Source organism: Aquarana catesbeiana, linkage group LG02, assembly GCF_042186555.1.
Source record: "Aquarana catesbeiana isolate 2022-GZ linkage group LG02, ASM4218655v1, whole genome shotgun sequence".
NCBI lineage: Eukaryota > Metazoa > Chordata > Amphibia > Anura > Ranidae > Aquarana > Aquarana catesbeiana.
In genome coordinates this window covers 353,554,714-353,581,270 of record NC_133325.1, presented here as the reverse complement: position 1 = coordinate 353,581,270, position 26,557 = coordinate 353,554,714, and the positions used below count along the sequence as shown (strand labels likewise).

The 26,557-nt window shown below is 39.9% G+C and overlaps 1 protein-coding gene across 7 annotated transcripts in view; it reads left to right on the top strand.

Annotated features, from left to right (window-relative positions):
- The window catches only part of MSI2 (musashi RNA binding protein 2), a 928,554-nt gene that overhangs the window by 878,448 nt on the left and 23,549 nt on the right, over positions 1 to 26,557 (top strand). For 6 of the 7 annotated variants that reach the window (XM_073614998.1, XM_073614994.1, XM_073614993.1 and 3 more), the window contains 2 exons: positions 1,756 to 1,964; positions 12,550 to 12,627. The exons of the other annotated variant lie outside the window; for it this stretch is intronic. In XM_073614998.1, coding sequence (XP_073471099.1) covers positions 1,756 to 1,964; positions 12,550 to 12,591 — 251 coding nt within the window. In that variant the 3' untranslated portion in view covers positions 12,592 to 12,627. The remainder of the gene's footprint in view (positions 1 to 1,755; positions 1,965 to 12,549; positions 12,628 to 26,557) is intronic. 7 annotated transcript variants of the gene reach the window in all.

The window sequence follows — 26,557 nt, the reverse complement described above, 5'->3', positions numbered from 1 at the left end:
GGAGCAGACACAGACCTGTCATCCGCCTGCTCAGCTGCAATCAGCGGACAGATCCCCGCTGAGCCAGGAGATGGGGGCCGGAGTCTGCCCTGTGTGAAAGGGGGCCTAACAGTGTATGGAACTGTCCTGTATCTGTTTTCATGCCCCTTGCACATTGCTCCAATGAAAAGCACTATTCACGAAGTTTGAGTTCTGTTGATTGGAGCACTATGCATGGGAGGGCCAGACCACTGCACTCCAGTGTTCTGGTTCTCCAGCATGCTGTCACTACAGTGCAGCTTTTCATACACTGTTAAGCATTGCCAGTTTTTACTCTGTTAAGAATTGTATTTATTTTTTTAATTCCTCTTTCTCTACCTATTGGGCAGCCCAACTGCATCAAAGTAAAAAAAAAAAAAAAAATACTGAGCGCATGCTTATTGCCACATGCTAGTTTGTTATTACACTGGAATACTTCATTTTTGTAAATATATGTAAGTTAATACAATCTGTTGTATTTAAGGCCTTGTATGGCCCAAGCATACAGATGTACCAAGCAGTTTTAAGGTGTTTACAGACAGCATTTACCCAGATTGGTTTTAGATTGGGCAATATTGTTAAGTCTGTTGGTCCTTCCTGACCTTGGTCGAACTTGCTTGAAGGAAGATTCAAAGGGCCAAGTTATATCTTTCCAGGCTAAATCATTATTGGTTTCTCCCAGGACAATCCACCTCTCGTGTGCTTTCCCTTCCTGGCACATATTCATAAAAATAATTTAACCAATGTGAATTTTTGCTGTTTTTCATATAAAATACATTTTGGCAGCCTGACTGAACATGTGTGGCTATTTGGCACCGTGATGCCTATGAATAAATTTAGAAGCATAACTTTAAATTTGTATAAACAGGTGAATTTGGTTATTCCACTTGTTGATGAACATTCTAAAAAGTGGCAAGAATGAAAATAGCACATTTTCTTTTGTATTTTAGAAACTGTGTTTATGGTTCATCGAATATATCTATAATATAAATCCGATTTTACAAAGATTTTGACATTTTCCAATACTTGGGCCATTAAAAACACAAAATTAACATTGGAAAACAAAGTGCAATAACATTGTTCAACCATATCTTTAAGGAACAATTGTCATTTTATTATATCCTGCCTTATATAGTGATACCCGTATATGTCTTTTATTTGTAACATTTGTTGTTTTTTTGTTGTTTTTTTTTTTTTTACTTTTAGCTATGTTCATAACTTGTTCTACTGTATTTTGATTCCAATCATTGTACAAATGATTGGAAATGTAGCCAGTAGACTGGCTGCAAACAAGCCTCCTGTCGTGAATATAAACCGTCCATAGAATTAGGATCAGTTCCTTTGTAGTTTGCATGGGATGAGAATGTTATCTCCATATACTGATATACACCAGTTGCATGACTGTAAGACTATATTTGAAGAAATGTTTTTATGGTATTTTAGAATAAGCAATGCCACAAAATATTGGGTTACAATAAAGCATTGAATGATTTATGTTTAAAGGATATAAGATTTGTCTTCATTTTTTTCCCTGTTAAAGCTTGTCCAGTGTTAGTGTGGGCTGACATTTACATTGAATACATGATCTTGTTTCGCATGGCCATGACTTAACGTTAGAGGTGAAGCTAAGGCCGTTTCTCTTTATCATCTGGCTGTTATTAGTATGTTCTGTTTATTTTGTAATAACAGCATGCCATGCTTCTGCTCTCATACTTGGCTTTATTCTCTGCACACCAGTCATGAATAGCTACAGTGCTCAACCGAATTATGGCGCACCCGCTTCACCAGCAGGCACCAATCCAGCTCGACCTGGTGGATTTCCAGGGGCCAACAGCCCGGGCCCTGTCGCTGATATCTATGGAACTGCCAACCAAGATTCCGGTGTTGGTAACTACATTAGCGCAGCAAGTCCTCAACCTGGTTCTGGCTTTGGCCATGGAATTGCTGTAAGTGTTTTGCTTAATTTATATTGTGTTCAATATTTGTTGGATATGTTCAAGACTAAGCAATCAAATAGTGAAATGAGCTTTTCATGATCATTATTACTTTTCTTGTGATTATAGTGAAATCTTTAGCAGTGTCATGAGTTCAGGTTTATGCATGTTGCTTTCATATAGCCTCTTTGCCTTTTCACCATTTAGAATTGATGACATTTCCAAAAGAGGGAGCTGAAATAATTTTGAGAATTATAGACTTGTTAGATCCTGGTTTTCTTAAAATCAGAACTGACAAAATCTACAGGAGCCAGATTGCTAAAGCAGCATACGAAATGATGGCTGACACCTAACTATTGAAGTTGTTTATATTAAAGTTGGTGGCAGTAAATGTTTCTTTTTTAGGAGGTTGCACTGACTTCTACACTGGTTTTTACAATCTTCATTAAATTAACTAGAAAAGGTATTTTCCTCTTTTCCTAATTTGCTTTGAAATTGCACATTTTTAATACTGAATGCTTTTAACGTTTTAACTAAAATATGATATTTGAGTTCCTAAAAAAAAAAAAAAAAAATTAATTTTTAAGTTTAAAGAAATTCAACAACTAACAATTTGTGAAAATGTATTTGCCCCTGGTAAAAGGATTGTATAAAATGAAGGTTATTATGGTGAAATGATTGAATGCAATGATAGCTGATTGTTTTCACAGCTCAATGTTTCACTTATTTTGACCAATATCCTAAGGAGAAACAAGTTAGCAGCAGAGAGATTCAGCAAGCATATTAAATGGCATCAATGAGAAAATGAGACATTTTTTACAGAAGTAGCATTTTTTTTTCAAAACAGTGTATGAAAAAGATGATCCAACAAATTACAAAGCATATTTAAATTGTCCAAAGAACTTTGGGCTTCCAAGCAAAAAAAATCCACAATCACTGGGCAAAATTTAATTCCTTAGTGAGTATAAAGGCTAAAACCACTGCTAAGTAAAATGTAAACCCTCTACTCTTGTTTGCCAGGAAATGCCTGGATTTTCTTCTGGGAGACTTTTCTATAGACAGAAGAGAACATGGCTCCACCATGTCTGGTGTAAAGCAAGCACAAGCATTTCTGAGTAAAAACACCAATAGTCTATTATAGTGGTGCTGCTGTGTTGGTTTTCTGCTCTAGGCCTTGAATGACTTGCCATAACTAAAATAACTACTAATGCTGCTTTGTATCTTTGCTAAAAGTAAAGCATAGTTGCACTGTGCAGCAGGACAGAGAGAGAAATGTAATTCAAAAAATTGAAGCCTTGGACATTCTTGTCAATCAGGCTTAAACCTATCTTAAAAAAGTATTCTTTTTTTTTTGTGCAGGCAGGTGTACTCTCCCAGAGTGTGAGCATACATCATCTGGTGTCAGATATCTAACACTGTGATGTGGAAATGCTACCACAAACATTTGATGTCATATAAGTTCTAGAGTTTAATCTGGGTCAGAACACTGACATAGTATCTGTGCAAAAGTGCCTTTTTCATCTTGTTATTTCTGGGTTAAACTTGGCATAACTCAGTTAGTCATCTGGTATCCTGATCTCCCATTGCATGTAATTATATCTGAGCATAGATCCTTGTTACTGCTGCCTGTCTACTGCCTACTTTTAATTTCTACATGGTTACCTGCCTTCCCCAATCTGCCTGCTTTTATTTGACTCCATGTTTACCTTCAGTGTGGTGCTTTGCTTGGTCACCTTTTTGGTCATCAACTGTTACTACCAAGGACCACAACCGGTAAGGAAACATGTGCTAAAATTCCTCCACAGAAGTGTGAAAGTGATACCACATAATAGGAAGCATTTGGATACAATCATTTCAGGTAGAGGTTATGCAATCATTTAAAAGGGGGACATTACATTTAAAAACAAAGTTGATATTGACACCATTTATTTAATTGAATATATGACATCTGTTTAAAAAATTGTTATAAACATTCCGTGTCCAAAATGTGCAATATCAGAGAAAATCAGATAGCGAGAGATACTTTGCAATGGCACTGTTGTTAATCCATTAATTCCTTTAAAGCAGGACTTTCCAAACTATAACCCTCTAGTTGTTCAGGAACTACAAATCCGATCATGCCTAGTCATATCTGTGAATGTTAGAGTTTTACAATTCTTCATGGGGCGCATAGTTCCACAACAGCTGGAGGGCTGTAGTTTGGAGATACCTGCTTTAAAGTATAACTGAAGGCAAAACTTTTTTTTCTCGAGAGCAAGAATATCTGTCAGGTTTTTATTGCTGTCTGTCTGCCTGTTAAGGAGATTGACTCTATGTGCCCAGGTGACCATTATCATTGAAAGTGAAAGAAAATCTAAAATGAGTGGTCACCAGAACAGGGATATAGAGGAAATCTTTCAATGGGGGGGCACTAGTTCTGGTGATTGCCAGGAAATTTTCCTAAATCCACAGGGATTTCCTCTAGCTTCCTATTTTGGCTATGGGACAGGAAGCGATGACCTTGCATTGGGACACAGATGGCAAAAAAAAGCTTATAGCCATCCCTTACTCTATCCAAAATACAATTAAATGAGACAATGAAATGCATTCAGTTTTGTTTTAAGTACATTTTTGGCAGTGTATATATAGATGGACACTTATGGTGCATTTAAATTTTGGAGTCCTAGTGTGCTGTGTTAAGGCAGGTGCTAATGTGCATTGCCCCAGGGCAACCCATTCAAATTGGCTGCCAAAAAAATCAGACATGCGCCATTTTTGCAAAACAGAGCACCGACAACACATTGTAGTGAATTACTGTACATTGTGGTGTTCTGCGGCACATGTACATTCCCTTTAGAGCATGATGCCATTAAAATCGAATGGCACCACAATGCACTGAGGCATGCTTGCACATGTCAACTCATGTACTACCACCAATAGTGTTAATGGGTCATTAAAAAGTAGCAACACCTCCACTTTCTGTTTTATCACAATGTGCCCTAGTGAAGCAACAGAGACCACTTTGCATAGCTGCTGGCTCTGGCTGTTCCTTCTGTTTCTTGCTGTTGGTTAAAACGTCTGTCCGTCATGATGATGGGCCAAAGTTGTGGCATGGAAGGTGAGAAATCCAGGAAAGAGACAGAAATCAGTAGTGTTAAGCCTAATGTACATGGGACGTTTTTACAACCTCTCCTGAACGATTTAACTTGTCAGATAGTAACCCACATTTAAAACGTCCATTTTGCCGCGTTTACATCCGCGTTTACATCCGCGTTTAGCTGCGTTTTTGTGCCGCGTTTGCGTTTAGAAGCGTTTGAAAAAAAAATATTTTTTTTCAAAATAGCGAAAAATGAAAAACGCCTGTAAATTAAACGCAGCTAAACGCGTGTTACCGCGTTGAGAAACATTTGGCGCTTGAAATGCCTCTAAGCTCAGCGTCTGAACTCATTTTTTTGCTTTCCAAAAAAGGCCTCTAAGCTCAACTGCCTAGAAACAACTATAAACGACCCTGTGTAAATGTACTGATAAGATAACAGAGGAGAATTCAGGAGCATTTGAAAAAAAATGCCCAACTGCTCCTAAATGTCCATTTACCTGCAGCAGTGTACATGAAGCCTTACTCTCCATCTTCTCATCAGAACAGTTTAGCTTTCTTGTAGTCCCAGTCAGCCTGATCAGAAAGTGCATGCCTAGTGCTCGAAAGTGGCAGTTACATTTGTGAGTATTTGTTTAATTGGTATTTTGTTTTTAGTTTGGTATTTTCTTCATTAGTAGTACAGATAACACATATTTTGTTATCAGATTCAAGATACAGTGGGGACGGAAAGTATTCAGACCCTCTTAAATTTTTCACTCTTTGTTATATTGCAGCCATTTGCTAAAATCGTTTAAGTTCATTTTTTTTTCCTCATTAATGTACATACAGCAGCCCATATTGACAGAAAAACACAGAATTGTTGACATTTTTGCAGATTTATTAAAAAAGAAAAACTGAAATATCACATGGTCCTAAGTATTCAGACCCTTTGCTGTGACACTCATATATTTAACTCAGGTACTGTCCATTTCTTCTGATCATCCTTGAGATGGTTCTACACCTTCATTTGAGTCCAGCTGTGTTTGATTATACTGATTGGACTTGATTAGGAAAGCCACACACCTGTCTATATAAGACCTTACAGCTCACAGTGCATGTCAGAGCAAATGAGAATCATGAGGTCAAGGAACTGCCTGAAGAGCTCAGAGACAGAATTGTGGCAAAGCACAGATCTGGTCAAGGTTACAAAAAAAAATTCTGCTGCACTTAAGGTTCCTAAAAGCACAGTGGCCTCCATAATCCTTAAATGGAAAATGTTTGGGATGACCAGAACCCTTCCTCGAGCTGGCCATCTGGTCAAACTGAGCTATCAGGGGAGAAGAGCCTTGGTGAGAGAGGTAAAGAAGAACCCAAAGATCACTGTGGCTGAGCTCCAGAGATGCAGTCAGGAGATGGGAGAAAGTTGTAGAAAGTCAACCATCACTGCAGCCCTCCACCAGTCTGGGCTTTATGGCAGAGTGGCCCAACGGAAGCCTCTCCTCAGTACAAGACACATGAAAGCCCGCATGGATTTTGCTAAAAAAACACCTGAAGGACTCCAACATGGTGAGAAATAAGATTCTTTGGTCTGATGAGACCAAGATAGAACTTTTAGGCCTTAATTCTAAGCGGTATGTGTGGAGAAAACCAGGCCCTGCTCATCACCTGTCCAATGCAGTCCCAACAGTGAAGCATGGTGGTGGCAGCATCATGCTGTGGGGGTGTTTTTCAGCTGCAGGGACAGGACGACTGGTTGCAATCGAGGGAAAGATATATGCGGCCAAGTACAGGGATATCCTGAAAAAAACCTTCTCCAGAGTGCTCAGGACCCCAGAATTGGCCAAAGGTTTACCTTCCAACAAGACAATGACCCTAAGCACACAGCTAAAATAACGAAGGAGTGGCTTCACAACAACTCCGTGACTATTCTTGAATGGCCCAGCCAGAGCCCTGACTTAAACCCAATTGAGCATCTCTGGAGAGGCCTAAAAATGGCTGTCCACCAACGTTTACCATCCAACCTGACAGAACTGGAGAGGATCTGCAAGGAGGAATGGCAGAGGATCCCCAAATCCAGGTGTGAAAAACTTGTTGCATCTTTCCCAAAAAGACTCATGGCTGTATTAGATCAAAAGGGTGCTTCTACTGAACACTGAGCAAAGGGTCTGAATACTTAAGACCATGTGATATTTCAGTTTTTCTTTTTTAATAAATCTGCAAAAATGTCAACAATTCTGTGTTTTCTGTCAAAATGGGGTGCTGTGTGTACATTAACGAGGAAAAAAATGAACTTAAATGATTTTAGCAAATGGCTGCAATATAACAAAGAGTGAAAAATTTAAGGGGGTCTGAATACTTTCCGTCCCCACTGTAGGTAGCTGATTCTCACTATGATACCAAGCATAATTATGTGGTATGTGGATAGACTTTTTTAGAAGTAGGTACCTTAAAGATAAAGTTTCTGAATTCAAATATGCTTAACTTCCTTTTTAAATAAAGACAATAATAGATTCGATTTTTAACCCCTGCTTCATATAAATGTGCTCTGTTAACTCTTGTTATCATTATGGATTTCACTTAACCTATTGGCACAAAGCCTTATTGTTTTTTATCTATCCCCGAGATTTCTAATAGACTTGTTTCACACCAGCACACTTCACTGCCTTAAATGTACTTAGTAATATGAAAGCAATAGAAAGTAATGGCTGGTTTTCATTTATACATTAAGGTCTCAGGGACCATCTTTTACCCAGCATTCAGTCTTAAACCATGGTGCTTAACATTTTATTGCCACTCTAATTAGCAATGAAGGAGATATGGATATACTTATACCCTGAAAGGTCTTATAATGTTAAAGTGTTGTCAAGGTCTGGGAAATAAAGAAAGGCCTACCTTGATATTTTGCTTTTATCCAGGCATTGTCCGTTATGTATTATGCATACTGTAACTGCTAAAAGTCTAGTCTGCTCTGCAAATTGCTAATCGAGTTAAACTAATGAGAAATTATTGTGCAAGAGTTCAAACTAACAAAACAGTTTTATAATACATTTTACTTCAATAAGACAACTTGTCCTCTCTTTGTATGGGAATACTTGTTTTAGAGCACACTTTAATAATAAAGTAAGTTACAGTAACATAATATCATGCTTTCAAAGCACAACCTTGGCTTTGTGCATTTCTTTTTATATTGTTAAAAATTTATAACACAATAACTCGGGAAACCGCAGAATGATGAAAATATCAGGTAATAACACACCCGGTTTTGTATATTTGTGTACCTGTGTAGTGCAATCGTTCTGTGTATTTTAGCGTTTTGAGAGTCTAATTCTCTGCTGCTAAGACACTCCAATAAAAAAAGGAAGATGCACTTCTGAAGCTTTATTTTTATATAGAAAGTGCTCCTTCCTATTTTTCGAGCAGAGCACTGAATTCTAGTCAAAGGATCTGCAGAATGTCCGTGCATGTTTAGATCTACTGTTTAACTAATAATTTTAAGTTGTGACTGTTTATTTTTGCAAGGCTTAAATTGAAATACTAACCTATTTTTCAGCCAATGAAAAAATGTTGTTCTGCTGTGCCACATTGATGTATAAATCCAGTTAGAAACTTAACTTGCATTAAACTCCAGTTTGCATGTATTTTGTTTCAGACTGCAAAGTGTTTCTGTACGCTGTATGGTGGCATGGATGTGCATTTAATTACCCTAGGCTGCCAGTCATAACACCCATGAGACAATTATTATTAGTGGCAGATATGCTGATTTGTGAAATTGCATGATGGTTGGGGGGTTGGTGCTGATAAACCTTTTCAAATAAAACGCATTTTATTTGGGATTGACATAGTACTATGTACATAAAAATGTGTGTATTAATGCATATTTTACGGTTCAAATAGTAGTAAACTAAACATTTTATTATATTGCAGCTTAGAAATTCTTAGGTGTGATAGATGCGTTCATTTTCTTTTTTAGGCTTGTTTTCTTCTATGTTCACCTGGTGATTTGGCGAGTAAGTCTGTTGTTTTTCAAAAGAACAAGCTCTCTTGAAGATATATCAGTTACAGGGATTAGACAAACTATTTACCACTGGCAGGGCTGTTTACAGTGATCAGCTTGTATTTATTTATGTAAAACCCTTACCCCAAAAGGAAAAGAACTGTTGCTGTAACTACTTATAATGTGTTAGCTGGAGTTTGGCTTCAATTTGCTAGCGTATTTAAATCTGCTAGTACATATAACACTACCCTCCCCACACTGACAATGCTACTGTCCGCTGTGCACCCTGTGCTCCTTCAACCTGAGTGGGGACATTCTAATGCAGGAGGTGTGTTACTGGCAGGATCACCAGGTGAAAAGAGAGGGGAAAAAACCTAAAAAAGAACAAATAAATCCAACCACCACATCTAATGATTGGCAAGCTGCAATATATTCAAATTTTAATTTTGGTTTTAATGCCACTTTTCAATGCCCTTACTTTTAGTTATGTTTTATGTTTTTTATTATTATTACTTTACCTCTTAGTTCTTCAGGACCCCTTAGAGACACCCTTAAATATGTCATCCACCCTTTGGACCTATTGTCAAGCAGTGATTCAGGATCACTATTTCCTTTACTAAAACGTTAGCGTACATTTGGTGAATAGGAATCGATCATTTATAGATAGCTTTTATTTTACAATTATTTGTTTTAGATATTTTGGTTTTATTCCAATTGACTTTTGACTCGAAAACATACCCATTAAAATTGCAGGCTAAAATTTCATAAATGAAACCTTAAAATATATTTCTATTTAATGGTTAACTTTCCAGTTTCTTTTGAGACATGTCTCATTATTCTCAGTCAATCAGGTATTTTAGCATCACCAGACGATCAGACACTGTAGTCTGAGAATCAGTATTTAAACATTTTCCAATTATGATGAAGTTACATAGTTATTCACAGACGCCAGATCAAACAGACTGTACAGGGTAAGGAAACATACCTGTAACAGTGTCTTTTTTGGTAAAATAACCCCATATATATGTTCTTTTGCATTTTACAGAAAGGGTCCTTTCTCTTTGCTTTGTTTAATAGAAATGATTCGTTAATCCCTCATGTCATCATTTTAGCACTTTAGCCGGCCATAGATGGATCAAATCTCTTTTGGTTCAGCAGGTACCGGACAAGATTTGATCCATCTATGGGCAGGCTGGTTGTTCAGAAGCCAATCCATCAATTGATTTCAGTACAACCAGCCTGTCTAATTTTTGCATACGATCACTGCCGGTGGCTATAGCTGCTGGCAGTGATCGTTGTGTTCTGCCGTCAGGGAAGGCTTCCCACCAGCAGAACACAATAGTGCTGTGGGAGGGATTCCCCCATCAACTGTGATTGTGTTTATGGTGGAATTAAGTGAATCACATAATGTATGGGCCTACCTTAAAGAAGTACAAATTCTCTCAACATTGATTTTACTACAGGTGAAATTTGAGAATAAGGGAAGCAGATGTCTCTGTTGGCCTGACTTGGGATGTCTCTGTTGGCCTGACTTGGGATGTCTCTTTTGGCCTGACTTGGGATGTCTCTTTTGACCTGACTTGGCATGTCTCTGTTGGCCTGACTTGGGAGACTTATGCATTATAGCATTACAAAATACAGTTATTTACAAGATATAGTAATCTATAGTGACCTTTCAGATGTTAGTTTTCAGTAGTCATTTTCATGAAGAATGCATTCTGTTTGCTTGTGCACATTTTGAAGTCCAAACAGATTAACATCAGTGAAACTATTTAATACGAATTTTCCATTTGAACTGCCATATGCTAAATTTCATGTAAGAACATCTCTTACTGCATGTTAAAGGAGAAATACAGCCAAAGCTTGTTTGGCTGTACTTCTCCTGTGGATCACAGGAGTGTAGTTCAATCTGCACTCATATGACCCGTTTTCAGCAGACAGTGGGCTGAAGTCTGATTTCGGCTGAGGTCACAAAGTCGATCCGGGCTCGGGAAGGATTGCGCCCATCCACCCAGATGTCTGGACTGGCACCTGCCTCAGCCTCTTAGCCAGCCACTGAGAGCCTGAGCAAGTTGCTCCCGTCCCCTCAACAGCTTAGTGCTCCAGTGAGTGCGGGGGGGGGGGACAGAACAGACAGCGGTGACTGACAACAGAGCTATCAGCGATCTTTGATCACTCAGTTCTCAGTCTTAGAGCCAGCGGGGGGACAGATGCTGCAGTTGACTAATGCTCCATCCACCTAGGTAAGTATAATTCTTTAAAAGAAAATTCCCACACTTCTCTTTTAAATATTTTAAATTCAGCTATCTTAATTGTACAGAACAGGACAAAGCTGTGATAGCAATAGACCCTGGGTTATAGACTGCTTTCTTCAGGTGATTGAACACTGCAAAGCTTTGAAGGACATGTCCTTTGGGTGTCCCCCTATAACTCTATCCCATTCCGTGATCCCTCTGTTTTATACTCTTAAAAAAATAAATGCAACTGACTTCTCTGTGGTCCCATAACACACCTGGCCCACTTTTTATATTAGTACATGCATAAATTTATAACTGCTTCATATGCACAATATAATCACCTCATACAAATTAACCATTTCTAATATTGCATCAGAGATTTACCATATTTGTACTTAGTGCAGTAATTATAAGCCTGTGTGGGCCTATTTAAAGTGTTTTATTTAACAGTGAACACAAACGCCACGCAGACAAACTAATCCTCCACTGAACAGTGACTAGAGTTTTACCAGCCTTTTATTTTTATGGGTATGAGCACACTTTTAAAATAGGAAAAATATACTTGACTGTGTTTTATATCCTTTTTGTGGAACCTTCATACAGTTTTTCTGTCTTAGTAGTTGCTGCATTTTCTTGTACAGTGTCAGTTCAATCACTAACCCTTTGAACCTGGTCAAATGCCTCTTCCGATTATCATGTCACCATAGTAACCTTGAAAATCTCATCTAGTTGGCTTGTACTATCAAATGGGAAGCATTACCATTCAGCTAACAGCAGTACTAAGGTAAATTACCCTCTCTCACCCCTCCAAACTTGTCTCATTTTATACCTCACCTACTGGAAAAGCCTTGACTAGTGACCTCTGGGCTGCTCAGATGAAAGCATATTCTTCAGCTTGCAGTTTCACTCTGCTAATATTTCTTTGCAAGGCCATTACAATGCACAGATGAGGGAAGATTGGCAGCTGTTTTTAGTGGGTTTTTTACTTGTAGTTCATACATTTGTTTTTTTTTTTAAGACATGCTAAGCAATCCGTGGCTTCCCAGCTGTTGTGTTAAAACTCGCAGCAGCAGCTACTGGTTGCCTAACTGTATTGTCTAAACCCATGGAGATGTTCATTTTCCTTACCACATGCACCATTGGTACAGCTGTGCTGTGCAGAGTATAAAGTTAATAAATTGACTCTGTGGATCAGTAGCAATATGTATGAAAAATGCACATTCATGCCAGCCCTACAATATTTAGATGAACTGCATAGGACTGTACTTTTGACTAGGGCACTGACAAAACTCAACAATTGTACACTTTTAGGGGCCCTTGATTGCAACGGCATTTACAAATGGATACCATTGAAACGTTTCAGGTGGTTGGTTGCCATCTCACTTTGAGGTATTCTCATTTCTACCATTGTATTTTATGGAAGTATATTCATGTAATCTGCTGTCTCCTATTTATCACCTTATAACTATGTCATCTTTATAACCTTTTCTTGTCTAACACCTATCTCACTTTTCATATTACCATATCACTAACTGTATCTGTTGAATTACATCTGCTTCTACTGTACAGTGCAGTCAGCCTTTTCTTCTGCACAGAGGACTTGACTCTGCTATCCAGTCAGTACTGAATCGGAATCTGAAAGAGTGAAGGACTGTTCTTACCAAAACTCACCAAAGTGGATCATTTTATCACAGCAAAGCAGTATACGTCATGCGAAGAAAGTATCTAGAAGATAGAAGTATGAGCTGTCTTTTGCAGTGAATCAGATTATAGTTTTTATTTTCCCAACCTGCTATTTAAAAATAGCAGCTGAGATGTTCTGTGGAGAGCACAGACATTTTTCCTTGCAAACATTTTTTTTTTTACTTCAGGTCTATTATCATTTTAAGTCCAATTGCTACAGAAATGCAAGAAACCCTGAGTTTTTCTTTTTAACATACACTATATTACCAAAAGTATTGGGGCGCCTGCCTTTATGCACACATAAATTAAGGGCATCCCAGTTTTATTCTGTGGGGTTCAATATAGTTGGCCGACCCTTTGCAGCTATAACAGCTTCAACTATTCTGAGAAGGCTGTCCACAAGGTTTAGGAGTGTGTCTATGGGAATGTTTGACCACTCTTCCAAAATCACATTTGTGAGGTCAGGCACTGATGTGGACGAGAAGGTCTGGTTAGCAGCCTCCGCTCTAATTCATCCCAAAGGTGTCCTATTGGGTTGAGGTCAAGTTTCTCCACCCCAAACTCGCTCATCCGTGTCTTTATGGACCTTGTTTGTGCACTGGTGCTCAGTCATGTTGAAACAGGAAGGGGCCATCCCCAAGCTGTTCCCACAAAGTTGAGAGCATAAAATTGTCCAAAATGTCTTGGTATGCTGATGCTTTAAGAGTTCCCTTCACTGGAACTAAGGGGCCAAGTCTAACCCCTGAAAAACAACACCACACCATAATCCACCTCCACCAAATGATTTGGACCAGTGCACAAAGCAAGGTCCATAAAGACATGGATGAGCGAGTTTGAATTAGAGTGGAGACTGTTTGCCAGGCCTTCTCATACACAACAGTGCCTGACCTCAATGTGCTTCTGGAAGAATGGTCAAAAATTCCCATAGACACACTCCTAAACCTTGTGGACAGCCTTCCCAAAAGAGTTGAAGCTGTTATAGCTGCAAAAGGTGGGTCAACTCAATATTGAACCCTACGGCCTGGGATGCCATTAAAGTTCATGTGCGTGTAAAGGTAGGTGTCCCAATACTTTTGGTAATATAGTGTAAGTAGGACATTGAAATATATATATATTTTAACCTCTGCTAAATGTAAATTTTGATTATTGAGTGCCAGTGTGTTTGCAGTATTTTTTTCTGCTGACAGTTTGCATTACTTATTGTTTAATAGATGCAATGTTGAAAATTGGTGTTAAAACTATATTATCATGTTGCACAAGAATAGCTTAATCTGAAGTTCACATGTGAAGAACAGTAGCAATGCACATACAGCATGAGGCTCACTATACCTATAATAGTAAATAAAAGTTACGTGGCAGCTAACTAGGGCCCTATGGTCTGTATACAGTCATTCTGATTAGGGTAATTTAAATAAAAGAGTAAAAAGGGCACCTGCATCAATCCCTCTAGCACAGAGGACCAACCAAGAGACTTGGATTGTGTGGCAAAGAGGAAACTGATATCCTAGCTATCTGGTGTTGTAAAGAGTCATGAAATCTATTGTTTTAAAGAAGTGAATTTCCTCTTTATTTTCCCTAATGATGTACTAGGTATTTGAATGTCAAAATGAAATTGTCAGTAAATAGCTCTTCTCTGAGGTACCTTTGTGTATGTCTTGGCTAAACTTTGCTGTGTTAAGTAAAGCTTGTCTGCAATGGCGATGTTCTTATTTTTCAGCAAAGTCAGCTTTGTGCATCATATTGTAGTTGCAGCTGTTTGAGTACTGGGCATTACTACTAATGCCACAACTCATATTTTATTTTTGCAGTTTTTCCTCAGTTTAGGCCGATACGTATTCTTCTACATATTTTTGGTAAAGCGTATATTGATTTTCTTGTGCAAAAGTTATAGCGTCTACAAATTAGGAGATAGTTTTATGGCATTTTTATAAATAATTTTTTTTTTTTACTAGTAATGGCGGCGATCAGCGATTTTTATCGTGACTGCGACATTATGGCGGACACGGACAATTTTGACACATTTTTGGGACCATTGGCATTAATACAGCGATCAGTGCGATTAAAAATGCATTGATTACTGTAAAAATGTCACCGGCAGTGAAGGGGTTAACACTAGGGGGCAGTGAAGGGGTTAATGTGTGTCCTAGGAAGTGTTCTAACTGAAGGGGATGTGGACTGTGCAGGGAAACTAACAGAGGATCTGTCAGTTCTCCCCTCAGAGAACCGGAAACTGTGTGTTTACACACACAGCTTCCGGTTCTCCGTGTACCCCGAGCGATCATGGGAGCCTGTCGGGGATCGAGGCACTCGCATATGCTCCGTGGGTGAGCAGGGGGCGTGTCCAGTGGCCGTCTATGGTACCAACGTACCATGACGCCGATTCGCCTGCCTGTGCCATTCTGCCTCAGTATAACTGTGGCGGACGATCAGCAAGCGGTTAATGAGTGAAATAAGTATTTGACCCCTTCGCAGCAAGCGGTTAATGAGTGAAATAAGTATTTGACCCAAAACATAACTTCGTACTTGGTGGCAAAACCCTTGCTAGCAATCACAGAGGTCAGACGTTTCTTGTAGTTGGCCACCAGGTTTGCATATATCTCAGGAGAGATTTTGTACCATCCCTCTTTGCAGAAACCTTTTCCAAGTCATTAAGGTTTGAGGCTGAGGTTTGGTAACTCGAACCTTCAGCTTCCTACACATATTTTTTATGGGATTAAGGTCTGGAGACTGGCAAACTTTCAAAAACAGCAGGGGATCAAATACTTGTTTCCCTCACTGTGCAATCTTATCACAGCAAACAATTGTGATGTTTCAGGGCTAAGCAGTAGTTCATCAGTTATGTGATCATCAGGCATGTGACTCAAAACATAGCAATTCTTTGATATGATGTGATCGCTAAAATAAACTTTAGGATGCAATTTGCAAGATCCACAGTGCGCTGGCTATATTTGCTTTAAAGGATCACTAAAGATACTTTTTTTTTTTTTTTAAATAACAAAGATGTTATACTTACCTCCACTGTGCAGCTCGTTTTGCACAGAGTGGCCCCGAAACTGGTCTCCTGGGGTCCCTCGGCGGCTGTCTCGGCTCCCCCCCGCAAGGACTCAACACTTTCATGCGAGCTCCCTCTCATGGTGTTGAGTGCTTGCGGGCGCGCTGCTGTGATACAGCCAGTGGCCTTAGCCGCTCACTGTATCACTCGGCCTCACCCCCGGCACGCCGCATCATTGGATGTGATTCACAGCAGTGTGAGCCAGTGGCTGTGCTGCTTTCAATCCATTCACTGTAACCAATCAACGGCCAGGCTGAGCGGCGAAGAGGATGTCGGGGGCGAGTGCGGGACTTTCGAGGGGTCAGGTAAGTAAAACGGGGGGGGGGGGGGGGGGCTGGGGTGGCCGGTATTGTCAGATGTTTTTTCACCGTAATGCATAGAATGCATTAAGGTGAAAAAACTTTTACCTTTACAACCCCTTCAACCACATGAATCGGAACACCTTTAATACATATAAACCCCCTTGAATCCCATTTTATTCAGTTTTTGAGCATGTGATAGTTTGTCTTACAATTGCTGATTTGTTTTGCTGTCAACCTAGCCAGTCTTGACATTGTTTTTCAGGGACAGATAGTACTTTCTTTTGATACCTTCATTTAAATAATTTTTTTTCTTTTTTTTTTTTTTTTTTTAAGAAATGAGAGAAAAATTGTGAAACGTATGGGGAAAAATTTGATTTTTCTTGATATTAGGGTTGCTTAAAATTATAGTATTTTTATTGTTTTACTTTGTACTACTACGTATTTACATTAGACCACCACATAAGTATGTCACATTATGGTGTGATAATGGCAGGACCCAGAAACAAAGTAGTGCATTCTGCTAGCAATGGCTGAAAACCGCCATGTTCAATTTTTTTTGCACCATACTGCATTTACAATGGCTCGGGACATACCCCAAAATGTCTCTATTTAGAGAAGTTGACCCTTCAAGGTTTTTGGAAAGGGTTATATCTTAGACTTTGAACTGCAATTTTTAAAAACGCAATAGGCAGCAAACACAGTGATGACTTAGTAAAGACTGTATCTAAAAATATCTTCAGCTACCTCTCCTGTATACAATAATACCATAAGTACGCCTTATGCCCCGTACACATGATCGGAAATTCGGCCAGTAAAAGACCGATGAGAGCTTTTGTGTATGCTCCATTGGACTTTTGCTGGCGGAATTTCCGCCAGCAAAAGATTGAGAGCAGGTTCTCAATTTTTCAGTCGGAAAAAGTTCCTATCCAAAAATGCGATCGTCTGTACAAATTCCGATGCGCAAAATACCTACGCATGCTCGTAAACAAGTCGACGCATGCTCGGAAGCATCGAACTTCATTTTCTCGGCTAGTTGTAGTGTTGTACGTCACCACGTTCTTGACAGTCGAAAGTTCAGAGAACTTTTGTGTGGCCGTGTGTATGCAAGGCAAGCTTGAGCGGAATTCCATCGGAAAAACCATCCAAGTTTTTTCAGACGGAAAATCCGCTCGTGTGTACGCAGCATTAGTCACTTGGTGGGAACATGGCAGGGCCCAGAAGAGCAATGTATTGCATTTAATGAGGTTCAGAAGTGGCAGACCCTCATTTTGTTGAGATTTCCGTACAGTGAATTATATGTTTTAAGTTTTGTAACCTACTGTAAAATAATAGGGCTTTAATTTGAGAGCAAATTTGGATACATATGTTTTTTTTCTTTAGTATTTGAGTAGTAAAAAAATTTGAAAATTGTTTTCCAATGCAACGTTTACGCATTTTGTGCACCCTCAAAGATTTGCCCCAAAGTATAATCAACAAAGTCTGCTAATTAAAATGATAGCACATTATTGTGACTTTTATGTAATGTAGCGGAATAGTAAAGCTCAAAGCAAATGTATGCATTTTACTTTAAAAGACCTTTGTTTTCTTGATGCTTCATTGCAATGTGCATGGGAGATACGTTTGCTGAAGATTTGAATGACCTTGTGTTTACGTGAGCATTTTATGCTTGTGCAGAAAACACAAATGTCATACAGATCACCCAACATCATTGTTGCACCTTAGGCCTCCTTCACATGGGGTGTATGAATCTGTACACCATGTGAGGGCCATGTTTACCTGCATGGTGATGCACAGGTGTTACATGCATTCCCATGCGAGCAGTCCAATTGCAGTTGGGGCACAGCCACTGCTCCCACTGTGACATCTGTGCAGATGCACGGCCTGGATTTTACACAGGTTGCGTTTGCCTGCACAGGGATGCACAGAACACCTGTGCATCCCCATGTGGGTAAACATGGCCTTCACATGGTTTACAGATTCATATGCCCTATGTGAAAAAGTCCATGAGCTTCCTTCAGATGACCTCTTTTCCAAGAATGTCTAAATTTACATGCGGTATCCCCAGCGGGTGCTCCCATATGCAGCTCTTAGGTTCTCGATTGATGGTATCCTGAACACATGGACAACTAGATCCCACCAAATACTTGCTGGTACTCCTGCACCTTTAAGAGACTCTGTACAGACCAGGCCTCCCTCAGCCTGGTCTCCTCATCCTCCATATATCAGTGCTTGAGCTTAGTATTTGCCGCTAAATTTAATGACTGCGTCATAGGGGAGATCAATGCTCTCCTATACCCGGAAATTCATTCTATTTTGCACTAGCTGTTAGAGTAAGGAGCATTAGAAATTGCTTAAAAAAGCATGTATCCATAAATTTGGAGGGCAGCTTTCAACAAACATTTTCACTGTGTCTGAATAAGGGCAAAAGCTCCTCTCCTGGCAGCAGCTGTGAGCATCCCCAGTATCTGTGTTCTGCTGTCATTGGAAAGAATGTAGAGGTGCCAGACTGCACAACTTAGTGAAGTCTTTGATCCGATCTTTGTTAGTTCATTACCCATGCCAGTGAAAACCATCAGTGTGCCGCATGTTCTGAATATACAAGGGCATGTAGGTAGCCCCCTGGCTGGTTGACAGACAGTGGGCTCAGTGTTAACCAGTAGAAAAACAAGATTACACACTCTGCTATGCCCTTCAACCACTTCTCATACTGTGCACGCTCAAACTGCACTACATTCTTAGTTTTTTGACATGTAAGAGCTGTGGGATGCTGAGCTTTAGAGGAGAGAAGGTAAGAGAGCTAGTTGCAGAATGGGTGGTAGTGGGTAGTGAGATGAGAGCTGAAGAGAACTGCAGAAAACACATTGAGGGGGGCTTTCACCCTGATCACAGAGAGCTGGCTGGGGAGACTGGTCCCCTCAACAGAAATGTAGCCTCCTGCATAGGTATCAAAGCTGCATTAGACAGAAGGTTAAAGGGGCAACTGGTGCAAGAAGGACTAGAAACCGTATACTGTGGGGGTTGAGGGCTGCATTATATTTTATATTTATTTGTTTAATCATATACCTATTGCAGTGTAGGTTTGTGATATGAACACCACTCGGAACTGCGCAATTAGAAGTGACACTAACTCAAAACACCCCCCGGTTCGGTTTGCACCAGAACATGCGAACAGACAAGAAAATTAGTGCGAACAGGTGAACTCTATTAAAGTCTATGGGACACAAACGTGAAAAATCAAGTGTTCATTTTAAAGGCTTATATGCAAGTTATTGCCATAAAAAAGTGTTTTGAGGACCTGGGTACTGCCCCAGGGGACATGTATCAATGCAAAAAAAAAGTTTTTAAAATGGCCGTTTTTTCAGGAGCAGTGATTTTAATAATGCTTAAAGTGAAACAATAAAAATTAAATATTCCTTTAAATATTGTGCCTGGGGGTCCCTTTAGTCTGCCTGTAAAGTAGTGCATCTTTCCCATGTTTAACAGTACCACAGCAAAATTACATTTCTAAAGGAAAAAATGTCATTTAAAATTGCTTGCGGCTGTAATGTATTGTTGGATCCCGGCAATATACATAAAAATCATTGAAAAAAACAGCGTGTCCCCCCCCCGCTCCATTTTTTAGGCCCTTCAGGTCTGGTATGGATTTTAAGGGAGACCCCATGCCAAATGTAAAAAAAAATGGCATGGGGGGTCCCCCAAAATCTATACCAGACCCTCCTGAACTGTACCAGGCCATATGCCCTCAACATGGGGAGGGTGCTTTGGGGTCCCCCCTCCCAAAGCACCTTGTCCCCATGGTGATGGGGACAAGGGCCTCATCCCCACGACCTTTGCCCGGTGCCACAACTCTTGCTTGGTGGTTGTGGGGGTCTTATCGGAATCTGGAAGCCCCCTTTACCAAGGAGAGCACCAGATCCTGCCCCCTATGTGAATTGTACCCCTACCCATTCACCAAAAAAAGTGTAAAAGTAGTAAAAATGACAGCAGATAGTTTTTGACAATTCCTTTATTAAAAATTGTAAAAAAAGGACACTTTAAAAAAAAAAAGGTATTGTCAAAAACTGTCTACTGTCAGTTTGACTTTTTTGACACTTTTTTGTGAATGGGTAGGGGTACAATGTACATCATACCCATTGACATAGGAGGGGCTGGGATCTGGTGGTCCCCTTGTTAAAAGGGGCTTCCAGATTCCGATAAGCCCCCCACCCGTAGCCCCCAACAAACACCAGGCAAGGGTTGTGGGGATAAGGCCCTTGTCCCCATCAACATGGGGACAAGGTGCTTTGGGGGGACCCCAAAGCCACCCTCCCCATATTGAGGGCATGTGGCCTGGTACGGTTCTCTTGTCCCCCCTTTTTCCTGTGGCCTGCCAGGTTGCATGCTCGGATAAGGGTCTGGTATGGATTTTGGGGGGGCCCCCACGCCATTTTTTCTTTACATTTTGGCGGGGGGTTCCACCTAAAATCCATACCAAACCTGAAGGGCCTGGTATGGATTTTGGGGCCCACCCACGTATTTTTCTTTTAAATTTTGGCACAGGTTTCCCCTTAACCATTTCAATACACTGTGTTATATAAACTACATTGCCTGCATTGACTGAATATAGAGTCTACACTGAATGCAGAGTGTATATATATATATATATATATATATATATATATATATATATATATATATATATATATATATATATTAAATACTTTGCCACTAACTAACCTGCCTGCCTACTCTAGCTCAAACTATCTCTGTCCACACACTATACACGGCCGCTAGGTAAGCAGTTTTATATAGTGTGGGGCGTGGACTTAGTCCCCCTGAGCCATGATTGCCTTTGGCCAATTATGGCTCTCTCAGCAGAGTGCACTGTGATTGGCCAAAGCATGCAGGTCAGGTGCATGCTTTGGCCAATCATCATACAGCAATGCACTGTGATCTCGCAGTGCATTATGGGGTGTTCCGCGGCGCTCAAATTTCCTGTGAGCGCCCCGTAATATTCGCTGTTCGGCGAATGGGCGAACACCCAATGTTCGAGTCGGACTTACGTTTGATTCGAACATCGTGCTCATCCCTACTTGCTGATAGGTTAATCGGCTTCTGTTTAAATTGGCCCTAGTATGTATATGTATGAATGTGAGTTTAGGGACCTTAGATTGTAAGCTCCTTGAGGGCAGGGACTGATGTGAATGTAAAATATATATGCAAAGCGCTACAATTGACTATGCTATATAAGTATCTGTAATAAATTAAATTAACATTTCAGAAACAGATTTAAGCAGTAAAGTATTTTTGTCTTCTGTCAACCCTAGTCCCTTTTACGTAGGAATTTATAGAAAAATGCAACAGAACAGCTGAGCTTAGCATATCACAAAAAAAAGTACTGTCTGAGCTTTATTTGAGAAATATATCTATATAATTCAGGGGTCTTCAAACTGCGGCCCTCCAGGTGTTCAGGAACTACAATTCCCATCATGCCTAGTAATGTCCGTGAATGTCAGAGTTTTACAATGCCTCATGGGATGTGTAGTTCTGCCACAGCTGGAGGGCCGTAGTTTGAGAATCCCTGATATAATGCCTTCAACAGTATTCAGACTTTTTCAGATCACATATTATGGTAGCTTTCTGAGCAGAAATAGCTGGAGGTTTTTTTTTATGCATTTTTTTTTGGTGCAGGTACTGCCAGCACAGGCAAAATCCATATGGGAAAACAGCTGAAGTGAACCTGAAAAAATAAATTGTCCCACGTTAAACTGAACTAACCTCTAACCTTAGGCTCGCTTCACACTGTTGCATTGTGATTGTTGCTTGTTACCGCAATGCACAACATTCTGTGAACAGCACACAAGTGCAGTTGCTGTCAATAGACCTTCCTCAGAGCACACTGCAAATACTATGTGTTGTGCTCCACTGCATTAAAAAAAGAAAAAAATCATAGGTCCATTTTTTTCCTTGCATTGGTAGATCATTTAAAGGAATGATCTTTCTTAACCACTTGCTTACTGGGCACTTAAACCCCCCTCCTGTCCAGACCAATTTTCAGCTTTCAACGCTGATGCACTTTGAATGACAATTGCGCGGTCATGCTGCACTGTAAATAGAGCTTTGTTTTGGTGGTATTTGATCACCTCTGTGGTTTTTATTTTTTGATAAAAAAATTTAAAAAGACCAAATTTAATTTTTTATATATATATATATATATATATATATATATATATATATATATATATATATATATATATTGTTATAAAATTTTGCAAACAGGTAATTTTTCTCCTTCATTGATGTACGCTGATGAGGCTGCACTGATGGGCACCGATAGATGGCAGTGATATGCACTGATGGGTGGCAGTGATGGGCACTGATGGGTGGCAATAATGGGCACTGATCGGTTACACTGATAGGCAGCACTGCTAGGTGGCACTGATTGGCACCACTGGTGGGCATTGATAGGTGGCACTTGTGGGCCTTGATAGATGGCACTCATGGGCATTGATGGTGGCACTGGTGGGCACTGGCAGGTGGCACTGGCAGGGGGTACTGGTGGGCACAGATGGGGCATAATTGCCTCTTTGGGACCGATGTCCCTTGCAGATAAGCCAATGATCGGCTTTTTTTTCTCCTCATGCTGTCAGCGTGAGGAGGAAAAAAAAACGATTACCGGGCTTTTGTTTACATCATGTGATCAGCTGTCATTGGCTGACAGCTGATCACGTGGTAAGGGGCCGGGTTTCCCGTTTAGGGAAAATTTGCTCTTTCAACAGTCACATGTCTCCAGTTTGATACTTTCTGTTAAATTAGAAAATGTAAAAAAAAATGTGAACAGGCAGGCTTTTTATTACAGAAGAGACATTCAACCTTACCTGCCTAGCCACAATCCTGTGTGAAATGTACACTGAACTCTGCATGCGCAGCACAGTTTACATTCCACCACACTGCCAGGATGACTGCACTCCCATGCCAGCCAATGAGAGCAGCCAAAGATTGACACCCAGAAGAACCCGAAGAGAACATGCCAGTGTCGGCGTTGTACCTTGCGGCCATCGGACCATTGAAACTAAGGTAAGTTTTTATACTTTTAGTTCAGCTTTAACATAGGTTTGCATTAATAGCTTGTTAATTAGATAACTCAACAATGTGCAATGTTTTGCAGCATTGCATGGCAATAACCCTTTATTTTGTATTTTTCTTAAAGCAGGTATTAAACCCAAAAACAAAAATGTAATTGCACCTCACCATTCTTAGATATGGTGTCTGCATTAGTTTTAGGCTTTTTTGCTTAATTTTCACCTAGTGATCCGGTCTGTTATTTTTCACCTTGCTTTACCAGACCAAGCTGTCCAGACAAACCATTTACCACTGACAGGTCGGCTTAAATTGCTCAGCTTTTATTAATTTATGTAAAACCTTTATCCTAAAAGGACAAAAGAAACTGCTTTAAGCAGTTCAGCACTGATTTGCTAGTCAAGCCCATCTTTGTCTACTAGTGTAAAGGGCCGAACACACGGGCCGAATATCAGGCGGCATCAGCCGATTCAATAGAAACTGTCCAACATTCAGCCAGTGTGTATGTCAGTTGTTCTGACAGAAGCCGACCTCTGTCAAAGGGGCATTACCGGAAAAGATCTGCGGATCGGCATCCATTCAGCGCTCCAATGGCTCAGAGCACTGACCAGTGTGTCCTGTCAGAACACAATAGCTCAATGCTGGATATTGCTTTACTAACATTGCATAGTTAGTACAGTGGCTCCTCCCAAGCTCTTCAGTTTTTTTTCATTCAGGTTGAATGGTAAAAAAAATAATAGTGTGTTCAAGGCTTAACACTACCCTCTCTGATAAGGTGTAGTATATTCAATTTTAATACCACTTTAACCATAAATATCTTCATATCACATGTTACATATTTGCCCTCTTTGTTTAAAAAAAAAAAACGCCACATTGAGCCTGTGCTTGTTTAACCACTTGAGCCCCGGACCATTATGCTGCCTAAGGACCAGAGGTCTTTTTCCAATTTGGCACTGCGTCGCTTTAACTGCTAATTGCGCGGTCATGCAATGCTGTACCCAAACGAAATTTGCGTCCTTTTCTTCCCACAAATAGAGCTTTCTTTTGATGGTATTTGATCACCTCTGCGGTTTTTATTTTTTGCGCTATAAACGGAAAAAGACCGAAAATTTTGAAAAAAAATGATATTTTCTACTTTTTGTTATAAAAAAAATCCAATAAACTAAATTTTAGTCATACATTTAGGCCAAAATGTATTCGGCCACATGTCTTTGGTAAAAAAAATGTCAATAAGCGTATATTTATTGGTTTGCGCAAAAGTTATAGCGTCTACAAACTAGGGTACATTTTCTGGAATTTACACAGCTTTTAGTTTATGACTGCCTATGTCATTTCTTGAGGTGCTAAAATGGCAGGGCAGTACAAAACCCCCCCAAATGACCCCATTTTGGAAAGTAGACACCCCAAGGAAATTGCTGAGAGGCATGTTGAACCCATTGAATATTTATTTTTTTTGTCCCAAGTGATTGAAAAATGACAAAAAAAAAAAAAAATATTTACAAAAAGTCGTCACTAAATGATATATTGCTCACACAGGCCATGGGCCTATGTGGAATTGCACCCCAAAATACATTTAGCTGCTTCTCCTGAGTATGGGGATACCACATGTGTGGGACTTTTTGGGAGCCTAGCCGCGTACGGGGCCCCGAAAACCAATCCCCGCCTTCAGGATTTCTAAGGGTGTAAATTTTTGCTTTCACTCTTCACTGCCTATCACAGTTTCGGAGGCCATGGAATGCCCAGGTGGCACAAAACCCCCCAAAATGACCCCATTTTGGAAAGTAGACACCCCAAGCTATTTGCTGAGAGGCATATTGAGTCCATGGAATATTTTATATTTTGACACAAGTTGCGGGAAAGTGACACTTTTTTTTTTTTTTTTTTTTTTTTTTCATAAAGTTGTCACTAAATGATATATTGCTCACACAGGCCATGGGCATATGTGGAATTGCACCCCAAAATACATTTAGCTGCTTCTCCTGAGTATGGGGATACCACATGTGTGGGACTTTTTGGGAGCCTAGCCGCATACTGGACCCCGAAAACCAATCACTGCCTTCAGGATTTCTAAGGGTGAAAATTTTTGATTTCACTCTTTACTGCCTATCACAGTTTCGGAGGCCATGGAATGCCCAGGTGGCACAAAACCCCCCCAAATGACCCCATTTTGGAAAGTAGACACCCCAAGCTATTTGCTGAAAGGCATGGTGAGTATTTTGCAGCTCTCATTTGTTTTTGAAAATGAAGAAAGACAAGAAAAAACATTTTTTTTTTTTCTTTTTTCAATTTTCAAAACTTTGTGACAAAAAGTGAGGTCTGCAAAATACTCACTATACCTCTCAGCAAATAGCTTGGGGTGTCTACTTTCCAAAATGGGGTCATTTGGGGGGGTTTTGTGCCACCTGGGCATTCCATGGCCTCCGAAACTGTGATAGGCAGTGAAGAGTGAAATCAAAAATTCACGCCCTTAGAAAGCCTGAAGGCGGTGCTTGGTTTTCGGGGTCCCGTACGCGGCTAGGCTCCCAAAAAGTCTCACACATGTGGTATCCCCGTACTCAGGAGAAGCAGCAGAATGTATTTTGGGGTGTAATTTCACATATTTCCATGGCATGTTTGAGCAATATATCATTTAGTGACAACTTTGTGCAAAAAAAAAAAAAAAAAAATTTGTCTCTTTCCCGCAACTTGTGTCGCAATATAAAATATTCCATGGACTCGACATGCCTCTCAGCAAATAGCTTGGGGTGTCTACTTTCCAAAATGGGGTCATTTGGGGGGGTTTTGAACTGTCCTGGCATTTTATGCACAACATTTAGAAGCTTATGTCACACATCACCCACTCTTCTAACCACTTGAAGACAAAGCCCTTTCTGACACTTATTGTTTACATGAAAAAGTTTTTTTTTTTGCAAAAAAATTACTTTGAACCCCCAAACATTATATATTTTTTTAAAGCAAATGCCCTACAGATTAAAATGGTGGGTGTTTCATTTTTTTTTTTCACACAGTAATTGCGCAGCGATTTTTCAAACGCATTTTTTGGGGAAAAAACACACTTTTTTTAATTTTAATGCACTAAAACACGCTATATTGCCCAAATGTTTGATGAAATAAAAAAGATGATCTTAGGCCGAGTACATGGATACCAAACATGACATGCTTTAAAATTGCGCACAAGCGTGCAGTGGCAACAAAATAAATACATGTTTAAAAGCCTTCAAAA